This window comes from Benincasa hispida, chromosome 3 (genome assembly GCF_027475165.1).
Source record: "Benincasa hispida cultivar pf3 chromosome 3, pf3_genome.v1.1, whole genome shotgun sequence".
Classification (NCBI taxonomy): Eukaryota; Viridiplantae; Streptophyta; class Magnoliopsida; order Cucurbitales; family Cucurbitaceae; genus Benincasa; species Benincasa hispida.
Genome location: NC_143480.1, coordinates 22,990,489 through 23,005,523, shown reverse-complemented (window position 1 = coordinate 23,005,523; position 15,035 = coordinate 22,990,489). Strand labels below are relative to the sequence as shown.

The window sequence follows — 15,035 nt, the reverse complement described above, 5'->3', positions numbered from 1 at the left end:
CGCAGGGCCATCATCACATGCTAGTCGCCACAAACCATCACGACATGCCAATCGTCGTAGGCCATCACCATATGCCAATTGCCGCAGGCGATCATTGCATGCCAGATCCATGCATCACGAGACAGAAGCATATCCTCAGTTCTCTAAAATTTTGGGCTTCAGATAACTTCGATTTTCACCCCAAACGACCCAAAAATTACAGACTCAATTGTAAAAATAAAATGCTCAAACAATAGACCCTTACATTGATCAAATCAACATAAAATTTTACAATCTATCAAGTAAACCTCATACATTTTCAAGAAAAATGTAGAAAAATAACACACCTCATGAACTGAATTTTGTTTCAAAAACAGAAAATCAAAATGCAAGAAAAACATTGGCTCTGATACCAATTGAAGGAATCAAATTTTCGCAGAAGCGTGTGAACGCCTTACATTTAGACATTCGATTTTATGGAAACAAAAATAGTAAAATAAAACATGCATTTGTAGGATAAACATTCAAACAAAACATAAGCATTCTAGAAAAGAGGAAGAAGATGATAAATGAAAACTCATCTTTGTAGATTCCTCTAGCTTTCCTTTTCTACTGTTATCAACAATCACAAACTTTTCCAAGAAGAAGGACATCACCAACAAAGTTACCTTGTTATTCTCTAGGATTCCAAAGAACTTGGAAGAATGGTCTCCAAGAACTTTTGAGGAGGAAAAAAATAGATAATTTTTAGAGAGAAGTTAGAGAGAAGTTGGAGACTTGGAGGCTAGAACTTTGTGTAAATAAATCTCTTGCCCTAAATGGGCTATAAGGATATATTTATATGAATAAGGGTTAACCACTTCTCTAAGTATTTTCCTTTATACCCTTAGTGCTAATTAATTTAATAACCCTTATTTAATTAATTAGTATATTAATTAAATGAACATATATTAAATCTCATTTAATTAATTATCATAAATATCATATATTTATACTAACCTTCAATCTCCATTATTTCTCAATCATCTAAATGACCCCGTGACACATTTAGTTTTGCAATGACGTTTCAGTGGTTTAGGATAAAAACCACCGAAGGGCAGTCAATTTATCCCTCCTCTGAATTGAGACACTCTCAACCAATCATTACACCAGAACAACTCTTGTCCCTATAATGACTAATCGAAAAGAAAGATTTGAACATAGGCAATTAAACCCGTAAACATTCATCAACATCTAACCACAAACGCATTTAACACTTAAACACAATGCAGAAAGCCCACCACAACTATAAAAGAAGTTCAAAACAAAAGTGAAATTTGGGATATCGGAACAACCTGGCTCTGATACCAATTAAAGGAAATCAGACATGAGGATTTTTATGAGCAGCGAAATGATCATTCCAAATTCCATTCGGTATTGAACATACACAATTACAATACAAGAAATGGAAACTAACAGGTCATGCAACAACTAGAAATTACAACATGCTTTAAGATAATCAAGGGATAGAGTATCATACCTTTGAAGACTCATTCTTCAAACTCCCTCGATCACGAACGCTCGTTCAATCTCCAAGACAGCAATACAGGAACGCTCGGTCAACATCAACCATCACACGAACAATGCAAACACACAACAAATGGCCTCCAAAACCTCGAACTCAACCGAGTTAAGTGAGGACACCACCACAATGGTTACCTTGGTATTCTCGGTGTGAGAAACAGAAGTTGTGCGCTCTATATCAACTTGGTTAAAGGAAGAGACTGGAGGAACAACAATTGTGTAGACGATTGAGCAAGTGGAAGATGACAAAGTCTATCATATAGACGATGTGCTCAATCGTGTAGAAGAAGGTAGCCTATCGTATAAACAATGTCCTGTGATGGTTTAGCTACGACCAGTAGAGTGAACTATCGTATAGTGACACTCCATGATCATTTAGTCTATCTACTAGCTATCGTTTAGTGAAACACTTTCACTTGATGCCTTGCCATGAGTTTCTTTTCGAAAGAAGCAATTCTAATTTTAGGAAAACATTTTTCCTTTTATCTCACGGTTACCATAAAACCACCAATAACCTCTCACTCAGTTGGTTATTAGAGAAAAAGAGATAATTATCCGATAATTAATATTATTATAAATATATATGATAACCAATTTACTATATTATATTTATAACCTATAGTTTTAATATTTCATCTCATGAAACATATAAACCATAGTTATTTTTCTATTTTATGGTACTTAATGTAAATCAAATTTATATTAATCCTCTACTTGATGTATCTCATATATCACACCAATTATATCGTATATAGTTGAATTTCCTCTTGTCAATTTGAACATTTCAAATCAACACTAAGAACTGATTTTCAACTTGAATCCATTGAGCTACCAAGGGGACGTTATGGACCTATAGCTTGAAGTTCCAATGGTATGTAAATAACTGACTAAACTCTTTAGTCACAGGATCCACCATCTGTTAACTGTCCATCACTCCACTAAAGACCGACAGTTGCACTCTCCTTACTACATATATATTTTGTGTCCATATCAACCAACAACAGTGCAATAACCCTTTACAGATCTCTCGTAAGTATAGGTGGACCAATTTATCGTTATGCCCCTGTAGTTACATCTAACTCCTTAAGTACCACTGATCCCTCTAATGAAAATAAGTCATAGTCCTTCTATGACTAAGTTCTCTCTTCCAAAGAGAGGTTGTGGCCACTATGTTCAAGACCTGGAATCAGCCCTTAAGGGAGTAATCTATCTACTTACCCCTGTTTCGGGGAAGAAGTGAATTTCATCTTGTGTAACTGAGTTCCCAGCTCCCAAATCAGATAAATCCCCAAAAAGGTAGGCATGTTGAGTTGACAATCTGACCACTTTAACCCATACTAATCAAAGGACCGCCCTCAAAGGTAGGAGTTCCTAAATTACTCAGGATTGAGGTCATGTTACCTATGGTCGTTTAGGTGAGATGTAAGTCTCAAGTATCAACAACGTTATATAAAGAGACGAATCATCTCGTGATCTGGTCTTATACAAACTCTTTGTATAGGACACCCCCGCTCGCATGTCTCCAAATGAATGGTCAGTATCTACCATCTATAGTAGTTCACAACATTTGTAAGCCTCTACAAAGCGGGTCGTATCCGTAGTATCACTATGATCAGTTATCCCTCCTTAATCCTTGTACTACAGACCTTTTTAGGTTATCACTTAAGGCATGATCCACTTGTATATCTCAAATACATGCTTAAGTTTACATATAATAACCATGGAGTTTTGTTTATCGGATATGAGTAAATGCAAAATAAAATAACTCTTATTTTATTCATAACAAAGTGTATAATGTTTACAAACTACGAGACTCCGGAAGAATTAGGACATCAATCCCAACACATTGTTCAAAATGTAAACTGCAGTTTCCACTGCAAATCCCCAAAACAAGTCTAGTAGATGAGCATAACTCATCATAGACTGAACCATGTCCAAAAGGGTTCTGTTTCTTCTTTCTGATACATCATTCTGTTGAGGTGTACCTGAGACCGAGAGTTGGGATGTGATTCCATGCTCTATCATATAGTTTTGGAATTCTAAGTCCATATACTCTCCATCCGTTAATTGTTGGTCACTCCACTAAAGACGGACAGTTGCATTCTTCGCACTACAGATATATTTCTATGTTCATTAGATATAACCAATCAACAGGGCGATGACCCCTGACAAATCGCTCGTAGGTATAGTTGGGCCAATTTACCGTTTTGACCCTGTAGTTACATCTAACTCTTTAAGTACTACTGATTCTTCTAATGAACAATAAGTCATAGTCCTACTATGATTGAGTCCTCTCTTCCCAAGAGAGAGTGTGGCCACTATGTTCAAAACCCGTAATCAGCCCTTAAGGGAGCAATTTATCTACTTACCCCTACTTCTGGGAAAGAGTGAATTCCGTCTTGTGTAGCTGAGTTCCTAGCTCCCCAATCAGACGAATCCCCAAAATGGTAAGCTTGTTGAGTTAGAAATCTTGCCACTCTCACCCATACAAATCAAAGGATCGCTCTCATTAGCAGCAGTTCTCAACTCACTCAAGATTAAGGTCATGTTACCTATGGTCATCCTAGTGAAATGTAAGTCCTAATTATCAACGGCGTTATATAAAGAGACTAATAATTTCATGGTTCGGTCTTATATAAACTCTTTGTATAGGATACCCCCGCTCACATGTCTCCACATGAATGGTCAAGATCAGACCATTTGTAGCACTTTACAACACTTATAACATCTACAAAGCGGGTCGTATTGGTAGTATCACAAAGATAAGGTATCCCTCCTTTATCCTTATACTACATACCATTTAGGTTATTACTTAAGGCATGATCCACTTGTATGTCTCCACATACATGCTTATGTTACATTAAATAACCATGGATCTTAGTTTATTGGATTGAGTAAATGCTTATAAAATAATACTTATTTTATTAATAACAATATGTTTACAGAGTGTTTACAAACTACGAAACTACCGGGAGAATTAGGATACCAATCCCAAAAAAGAAGAAGGTAACAGGGAAAAATTTCCTGCAGGAAACCTGATCCCTACGAGGAATCCCCGCCCCGATCCTTGTAGAAAATTTCACAAGGATGGAGAATGAAATGGGGAGTGGGGATGGAGATGGGGAATGGCATCCCCAGCCCCACCCCGCGCCGTGGACATCTTTATTCACGGGTCATGTTTGTGACACAATTGAATTGGGAATTCTGAATCCCAGTTTCCTACTACTTCTCTCAAAATCCCTATTCTTTTTTCTATTACTCCTTCTTCCTTTTTCAAGTCTTGGAGACCACGCATCCAATTCTTTAGATCCTAGATAATAACAAGGTTTCACTTATGGTTGTATCCCTTCATCATTGAAGAGATGTTCTGGAGAAGACATGGAGGGCATCGTGAAGAATTTAGGAATCTACAAAGGTAAGTTTTAGCTGTTCCTTTTTTCTTCTCTTAAATGCATGCTAATCTTTATTGTTTATCTATTATGTTATTATTTTTATACTGTATTTTGTTTATGTAAAATCGAAATAAAATTATAAGGCGATCACACGTTTATGCTTGGGATTCGATCCCTTCAATTAATTAAATACTAGAGGGAGCATAACTCCCTCACTCACTCTCTGTCATATGCTGAAGTGTGGCAGAGGAATAACAATCAATTATATGATTTACAATTTACAGAAATCCTTTCTACAATCTTCATCTCCTTCCCTCTGCCAAACTCTCTCAAGAAGAATCTTGTTTTAATTCATAATATATCTTTTCATAACATTGTAATTATCCCTACAATGTATCACTTAAGTATTTCATAAAAGCATAAAATTTCCAAAAAAAAAAAAAAAAAAAAAAAAAACATTGGAATCACCCTAACTATTATAGGTACTCCACAAAAATACATAAGTAGTTGTCACTTGAGTCGCATATTCTATTCACATGATTTTTAGGTTGAGATTTCAAAAGCAGCTCGAAATCTCCAACATTACCTAAAATGACATTAATTTAAATAATGAATTAGCACTATTGTTTATTAAAGTTTCCATAATTATGTTAACAAAAAAAATCCAACCAACACTCAAAAGTATAATCTTGAACAATACTTAAACAAAGCAACTTGACAAAAACAAAAACCAATATACACAAATAAGGCAACTTAACAAATTTTCCAAAACTATATCTTAGATAAAAATGAGCAAATATACTGTACCTAAAATAAATAAAAACACCTTGGCAAAACAATCATTATACATTCATTACATATCCAAAGGTTTAAAGAACTTGACAAAGCAATAAAACAACCATTATAACTTCACTTTAAACTAAAGTTACCTGAAGTGTAACAATTTCCTAAACACCCCCCTCCCCCACCCAAATATAAACTAAATTAAGCAAATATTCTTAGACAAAAATAAGCAAATACACTCTACCTAAACGAAATAAAACATCTGGGTAGAACAATCATTATACATTCATTACATATCCAAAGGTTTAGAAACACTTAACAAAACAATGAAACAACCATTATAACATCACTTTAAACTGAAGTTACCTAAAGTATAACCATTTCCTAAACACCCCCCACCCCATAATATAAACTAAATTAAACAAATATCCTTAACCAAAACTTAAAAAAGGGACTTGACAAACAGTACACAAATAAAGCAAATTTCACATTATAAGATCATTGACACAAACAAAGGCTACTATAATTACAGGATAGTCATGTTTCATTCTCCCGTAACTAATTATAGTCATACATAATTATTTTACTACCAGAATTGCAGGATAACAACATATTGAACCTCATTTACAAAGTTTACTAGAATTAGAATATTAATTCATACCTATTTCAATGGTCCTCTTTGTGATTGCACCATGTCTTCGATCATTTTCTTCATTTCTTCTATTTGTCTTGCATGATCTTCTTTTAATCATATATGATCTTCTTGAAGATCCTTCAAATGTGACTGAAAATTCTCAAATTTGACTCTTAGTATTCTCATTTCCATTTCTACGGATGATGCACTTGATGAAGAATTACCTCTCTTCGCTTTAAGCTTGAGTCCTCAACCAAGCCCTTTGAAATAGATCGGTCGTCTACCTAAAACCGCATCACATATTTCCTCTCCTAATTGTGGTTGAGACCCTTCTGAAATAGAGTTTGATTGTAATTCTACATTTGATTCTGCACATATTGTTAAGAGTAAGTTTGAATGAACTTAATTACTTGAATATAAATTAATAAAAAAAAAATTCTAAAAAGTACTATTACATGTGCATCATCAGCCTAATTCTCACAAACTCCCCACTTTTGGAGTGAGTTTAATTAATTAAATAAACCTAATTAACATTGTTAAAAATTAAGGGACACTCATGGAATGCTTATATGAAGCAAGAAGAGCAATTAAAAAATGGTTTTGGATGTTCATGGATGTTTTTGAAGTTAGTGTATGAATGTTAGTTCCTCTTTTTCATCTTCTCGATTTCTTACATGCAAAGTGACTTCTCTTTCCACCGAATTCTATTATAGAAAAAAGAAAAAGAAAAAAAGTTATCTCTTATGTGTTAATGTGCAATTGGAGTAACAATAAAATGTTTTTAACACACACTTCCCACTATATATTACCACAATATGTATGAGTGGTACATATTACCATAATATGTTAATACTATTCAATTTTTCACTATATTAACACCATTCACAAATAACACAATATGTATATCAACACTACATATTACCACAATATGTTAACACTATTGAATTTATCACTATACTAGTACTATTCATATCAACACAATATGTATAAAAAACAAACACAAATATATATTGAAGTTTAATCACCAACACTCAAACAAACAATTAACAACAATTAACATAGATCAAAATCAAACCACTCATTTAAAGACAACCAAGAATTTAAAATTTTACATAGATTAGTATCAAGTGGATGAATTTTCTTCACGTGACATTCAAATACAAAGAATTGCATGACATTCAAATACAAAATATTATAGAAAAGAACCCAAGACAAATCAAAGTTATTTATTGGGAAAAATAATCACTGACGAGGGAGATCTAAAACCGGTTAGGCCTGTGTGCAATAGACGTTTGAACTGGCGGAGGCTTTAAGCGACAAACATTTGAACCGGCTGATGTTTGGGAGGTGAGAGGTGGACGTTTGGCCAAGAATCTAAAATGAGGTGAGGAGACAATCAACGATCTTGTGGGGAGAGGAGGCAGTTAACGATTGGGAAGACTTTGGAGTGGCCAGCAGGAGATTGGGGTGCCAGAGGGCGCAAGTGGAAGTAGATCTGGAAAGAGAGGAGGAGAATAATGGGCGCGCAGCGAGCAAGATGAAATAAAATTGAGGGAGGAAAGTTAGAGTTTTGTTAATATATCTCCCGACATTCATTAAATCTGTCAGCAGAAAGAATTTCTCTTGATGCGCTCTTCTACATCATAAGCAGTTACTAACTAATTCAATTTATTTTCAAGATCTGTCAACGGGTGAAGATAGAGCATTGAGATATAGTGCAAATCTCCCAACGATAATTATACAGCGTTCGGAGTTATTTTTATCTCCCATCAACATATGCTTTTTCTCTCGACTGTATTCTTCTTATTTTGATTTTATGCGTCGACAAAAAACTTTTTTTTTTTTGTAGTGTTATATAATAAATATCGTAAAAGAAATTGGAAATTACTTACCATGGATTAAAACACTCATTTTACTTTTTCGATAGTATATATATTATTGCATAAAAGATCTCATTAATTTAATAATAGACCGATGCTACCTCTAGCTAGCCATGTTCTTACCAGTTTCTTCTCAACCAAAATTCTTCAATCTTTTTTTCCTAGTTGAACAAATTTTAAAATGGGTTCTTAACCATAAGTCTTTGTTAATTTGGCCTAACAATCTAATTTAAATCATATTGTTCAATTAATTAATATTATACTTTAATTCCAAATTATTAAAACAAAATGTTTAATTTAATTTTAAAAACAAGATGCGAGTATTGTACATTTGACCTAATAAAATATAGTATTTTGAATTAATCTATGTCCAAATTAACAATGAAACAAAATGTTAAATTGTGAAACTTATTTGAAGTATCAATAAATTACTCGTACAAGTGGTCTATTTTGTTCATCCCCATTATTTTCCCTTTTTGGCAAAGCAAGTTGTTTGCTATTCTTTATTAAAAGGTTATATATTCACAAGAATTGAAGATATACTTTATTTTTTTATTTTTTATCCGCGTCTATCACTAATTTTAAAATTCTGCTATACTTTGTAAATATTTTCAACAGTTTTATTATTTGAAATAATTTTCTAAAATAAAAATTAAAATTTGTCTAATTGATCTCTAACACCTCATTTGGTAATTATTTGGTTTTTGAAATTTATGCTTGTTTCACATAATTTTTTTAATCATATTTTGTATATAAACGTATGAATTCTTACTCAAATTCTAAAAATAAAAACAAATTTTTTACTATTTTTTAATTTTTGAATTTAACTTTGATTTTAAAAACACTTCTAACATGTAAATTTTTTTAAAAAAATAAATAAAAGTGATGTTTATAGGCTTAATTCTTAAAAAAAAAAAAAAAAATCAAAGGGTTACTAGACAAAAGTTACCTTCTTAATTTTGTATATATTATTCTTTAAATTTTTTAAAAATTTGAATGTTGAGATATTAAATTTACAATTGAAAAAGAAATAGATGTAACTTTTATTTTAGGGTTATTTTTAAATAAAAGAAAATGAATTAATTTATTTATAAATATAGTAAAATGTCATCATTATACTCCGCAATAAACATTTATCATCTATTTCATAGATATTTCTATCGCTTAAATATCTATTGTATGATAGATAGTAATATTTTAAAAATATTTTCGATAATTTTACCAATAAAAGAATTATTCTTTATTTCATAGATCATTCTCAGCTCAAAATTCATTTGATTATTGGAAAGTTGAACCATTGACCTTTTGATCCAAAATAGATATGTTAATAGGAAGAATGAGGAGCACGTGGTGTCAAAGGATAAACAAACAATCAATTCTCGCAAGGCTCATTCATAATCGTTATCGTATTGTTTGAAAAAAAAGCAGAGAAATTAGTGTGGATTCCTTGTGTGGATTCCATTTTCAAGTGACAGCTGAGCCTCTCTCGCGCACGCTGCCTTTGCTTTCCACATCCTCTTTCTGTCGTATCTCAGCCTTTTTCCAGTTGCCACTGCCATATCAGAGCAGAATTACAGGTGGATGCACACCCATTGTTTACGACTAAACTACCTCCCCCGCCTCGTCCGACGGACCTCTTTCAACCATCTTTTCAATTTCAATCTCGTATGTATCTCATATCTACTGGTTTCTTGTTCTTGTATATTCCTGTAGGTTCGTGAGCTAGGCTTTAGGAGGAGTTTCGAATCTCTCTTTGAAAGTACTATTCTGTGTTTCCTGATTCATCTTTCTGCTTTTTGTTGATTTTTGGCATGTTGCTTCCTTCTTCAGTTCCGAGATGGTCACGTTGCAATCGGCGCGACCGCTGATTCGTATGTATGAATACCGATCTTTGGGGAGGTTGAAGCCGGCAAACGTTGCAGTGAACATTGCGATTGGACTGGAGCGGAGTTGTGGAGGTTGGGGGTTCTGTTGCGATGCTGCTGCTACTAGTTTCTTACAACCATTTAAAGCGGCGACGAGCAATTGCTCTGCGATTCACGGTACTTATTATTGTTATTATTATTATTATTTTACAAATCGCATTGGATTTTGTTTATGAAGACTGTTGCATCGAAGAATGTCAGTTTTTCTTTCCGGATAAATTTTTTGAACTTATCTTTAAAGAAATTGGTGTTGTTTGAACTTCTGGAAATTATGAAGGTAATCAATATCATGTAGATCTGGTCTATTTGATTTTTTTTGTAACTACCAACTGGACTGTGGACCAATCTTAGGTTTAAAGCTAAATGCATTTGGCACCTTTTATTCTCAATAAGCTTTAAAAATTTGTAGGCGTATGTGTCAAAGTTTTGCTGCTTCACCTAGCATTTTCACCCAATTTCTCCTTCTGTCCTTACAAAATATCCGATTAATTCACCATCTGGATCATTAGTGGCAATAGTTTGGTAATTATTCGTATTCAATAGATGCAGTACTTGTGCCTTAGAAGAAAGGTAAATCACAAATCACGAGTTTGGCCATGGTTCCGTACGCATTGAAAATTGCTCTAGCTTATCGTTTTTTCCCCCCTCTTGTTTTTGTGCACACTTCTAAGGCTGATGCATGCCAAATTAGCTTTATTGGTATATTGCTTCGAATATAGTTCTTAGATTGAATTTGTAAGATCATGGCCCATGACTCACCAGCCTTGCAGTTTACATAATTTTGAAACTACTTGAGTATCTCTAGTTTCGTCCAACCATCTAATGATTAGGTAAAAGTTGTCTCCTTTTCATCTATCAATGAAAATTTTGTTTCTCCTTAAAAAAAAATTAGGTAAAGGTTGCCATGAGACCTCAACTGGTGGGAAGTCAACAAATATCGTATGGCATGATTGTCCTATTGGGAAGCCTCAAAGAGAAAAGTTGACTCAGCAGAAAGGTTGTGTAATATGGATAACTGGTCTGAGTGGTTCAGGTTAGTTCTCGTTTTCCCAACAGGTGACTGGTGTTATTTTCTGTTGCATTTTTAGGACCATCATCACCATCACCATTATAATGGATATTATTTTTTCTACGATATTTTCACCTTTATCTTGCTCTGAAATTTTTATCCCAGATGACTGTCACTTAATAGTTTCAGTAGTGATTGAACTCTTTTCTTTCCATCCTCATTTGGTTTTCTTTGTTAGCCAGAAGTCTGTAAGACTTACTTCACTGACCAGATTTGCAGGACAGATCACCCGTTTCTTTATGATTGCACATCTGCAATTTGGATTGATATTATCCTTTTGATGTACGGAGTCTACAAGTTATTTACAATTACATGACTTAGCTGTTCCTTTCACAGATAATAGTTCCATTGAGCATGTACTTGGTTAAGAATCTAAATTATTGATCCAATGGACTAGACACAGTTGACTTTCTTGTTGTTTCAACTCTAAACCAATTTGGCATAGAGAGGTAGAGTAGTTTCCCAAGCAAAAAAAGGAAAGAAGTATGTTGTGAAAGAAGGAAATAAAAAATTGGAGCTGCTTGTCAGCAATGAGGCATGTTTATTGTTCATATTTCGTAAGGTATGAGTAAATTTATTGTTCCTAACTAACTTTCATGCTCATCATCCATCAAATTATCTTCTATCATATAAACTTTTCGTGAAAAAGAGGTTTTGGGGTCATAAAACTGGTTTTTCACATTGTACGGTGGTCTGGTACAATTAGAGGATTGTTGTTTAAAATGCTTGTGTAGGATGATCCTTTCACTGTAGTTACTCTCTCTCTCTCTCTCTCTCTCTCTCTCACCTAGGGCTCTAATTATAGGAAAAAGCACTTTGGCATGTGCATTAAGTCAAGGCTTACATTCAAGAAGAAAACTGACCTACATCCTTGATGGTGACAATATTAGGCATGGTCTAAACAGTGATCTTAGTTTTGAACCCGAAGATCGTACAGAAAACATACGGAGAATTGGTGGGTGTCCTTGTCCATCTGATGAAAATTTTTCATTGACGTTTTTTATGTCACCCAAATTTCGTGGATATTAAACCAGATGGTCTACAGGTGAGGTAGCAAGCCTCTTTGCAGATGCTGGGATTATTTGTATTGCTAGTTTAATATCTCCTTTTCGGAAGGATAGAGATGCCTGTCGTGCCTTACTGGCAGAAGGTGATTTTATTGAGGTATGTTATTGTAATTATTGTTGTGCATGTAATCAGAGCATAGTTTCATTTCTTCTCACGGAGTTTGCAACTAGGACAGGGCATTAGAGTTCTGGACGTGGATGGAGGGCAATATCTTCATTGTTGGCATTATGCTTCTGTCATTCTTTTACAGGTTTTCCTTGATGTACCACTAAATGTATGTGAAGCCCGGGATCCAAAGGGTCTGTATAAACTGTCTAGAGCAGGGAAGATACAAGGTACTATTTTGGTTTTTTCCCAATATTTGGCTTCACATGATTCAACCTTTATTGATTTGGTATTTCGAAAAATTTTCTCCATTTTGAATGAAATCTTTCTGCCAATCTTGTCTGTAATTATGTGGTTGACATTGATAAGCAATCATCGCTCATCAAGATTCAACACTACTTGACAGGAATTCTTGTTGCCAATTTTCATGGACCCAATTGAAGAGATTGTAGCTTTAGTTGTATTATAAATTTAAATTTCTGTAATAGATAGAGTTATCGTGCTTCTATTTTTCCACTGATACCTATTTTCAGTTCTTGCGTTGATATTTGCATTCTGTTTTCAGGATTCACAGGGATAGATGATCCATATGAAGAACCATTAAATTCCGAGGTGTGTACTTAAGTTAGAACGACACACATTTTTCCTTTTTGTTTTCATACGGTCAAAGGATTACATATATTCCAACGCTAACACTTAGTTTGAAGGTTTCAATTTATTGCCTCTACCGTTGAAATGAATGACTTTTGTGTTCTTCAAACATCAAACTTAAACTGGTGAAGTGATTTATCATTGATCCAAAGTAACGTAAGCTTTGTCAAATGTTCCTTGTCAATATGGATAACAAATCTATCACACTGTCTTCCTGTTCAAACCCGTAAAGCTCAACTGTTCCTGTGATTTTAATTAATTGTTTCATTCACTGTTTCTTTCTAAGTTTGTTTTTTCAATTTATTTGGTCAGTGAATTATTTGATTTTTCCCTTGCTTTTGTTATTGTCTTAAGACTTGATCTTAAAAAGTTCGAATAACACTTCTCTTTTTGGCAGATTGTATTGCAATACAAAGAAGGGATCTGCTCGTCCCCTAAAGACATGGCGGAAAGAGTGATTTCATATCTAGAAGAGAGAGGATACCTGCAAGCCTAACATGAGGAAATGTGGGACTTCCTTGTTATCAATTTGAAACATACAGAAACTCGGTTTAGTCTAATGCAAGAGGAGATGGAATTACTCCCCTTATTTCTCACTGCTAGGAAACATCTCGTTTCCTTCAGTCTCTGCTTCCCAATTCTTGGGTCATTTAGCATTCTTCGTACAAATAAGGTTAGAAGCATGAGAAAGAGGATATGCGTGTGCTTATTATTTTGTAAGTACTTTGTAACTTTTAATTTTTTTTTGTCAAGTTCACACTAATCTTATTTAAATTCATCTCAAGTTTATTATGTATTTCGGTCCAATTTGATGATACTGATTTATTTTTCAGTAATTTATTTTACAAATTTTGCCTATAATAATTTTATGAAGGGTCCGCTTAGATTAATTTTCTAAGGTGTGAAAGGTCAATTGGATGCTGCGCTACAGCTTCTCCTAAATTAATGGATGATGGTATCCAAATCGGACTAAAGCTTTCCCTTGAAGCATGTATTGAAGCTTATCTTGTTCTTAAAGTTTCTACATCAATGGCCTCGTTGATGTAGAAACTTTTAAGAACAAGATAAGCCATACAGAACTTGGCTGCCCCGTGGCAAGACAAGGAGATCCTCTCTCTCCCTTCTTGTTTATTTTAGTTGCTAATTGTCTAAGTCGTCTTATTGACCATAGCTCGGCATTGAGTCATATTGGTGCTCATCCTATTGGTCATTCAGATTTTACTCCAACTCATTTATAGTTTGTCGATGACACTTTATTGTTCTCTACTGCTGAGAGATCTGCTATACAGAACTTGTTTGACATTGTCCATATTTTTTAATGTGCTTCAGGCCTTAAAATCAATCTTGCTAAGAGTGAGTTTCTTGGGATACATGTCTCTTACTCTGATTTTAACTGGTTATTGTGTTCCTTTTGGTTGCAAACAAGGTTATTGGCCAGGTTCTTATTTAGGGCTTCCTTTGGGTGGTAACTCTAAATCTATTTTGTTTTGGCAGCCCGTGATTGAGAGGTTTCAGGATAAACTCTATAATTGGAAGTATTCATATATTTCAAAGGGGGTGTCACACTCTCATTCAAGCTACACTTTCTAGCCTCCTAACTTATTATTTATCTTTGTTTAAGGCTCCTTCCTCTGTTATTAATTGCCTGGATAAATTGGTCCGAGATTTCTTTTAGGAGGACTCTTGTGGTAATGGTGGTGTGCATAATGTGAATTGGATGGTTTCTCAGCGTCCCCAATTATTGGGTGGCCTTGGCATAGGCAATTTTAAACTTTGAAATTCTGCTCTTCTTGCGGAATGGACTTGGCATCTTTTATCTGAGCATGATGCTTTATGGAGGAACCTAATTGTTGCTAAGTATTATTCCTCTTATTGTGTTTGGCCCTATCTTATCTTTAGTGTTTCTTCTAAGGCACTTTGGAGGTACATCTGTCATTTTACTGAGTTGACTGCTAATGGGGTTAGTCGTCATAGTGGTGATGGTTC

The 15,035-nt window shown here is 34.2% G+C and overlaps 1 protein-coding gene across 1 annotated transcript; it reads left to right on the top strand.

Annotated features, from left to right (window-relative positions):
• The first annotated feature begins 9,511 nt into the window (after window positions 1-9,511).
• Window positions 9,512-13,845, top strand: APK4 (adenosine-5'-phosphosulfate (APS) kinase 4). Its single transcript, XM_039024856.2, has 8 exons — window positions 9,512-9,896; window positions 10,062-10,273; window positions 11,049-11,189; window positions 12,031-12,180; window positions 12,271-12,389; window positions 12,544-12,628; window positions 12,964-13,010; window positions 13,447-13,845. The coding sequence occupies exons 2-8, from the start codon at window positions 10,069-10,071 to the stop codon at window positions 13,543-13,545; spliced, it is 846 nt and encodes a 281-aa protein (XP_038880784.1). The 5' UTR covers window positions 9,512-9,896; window positions 10,062-10,068; the 3' UTR covers window positions 13,546-13,845.
• The last annotated feature ends 1,190 nt before the right edge of the window (window positions 13,846-15,035 follow it).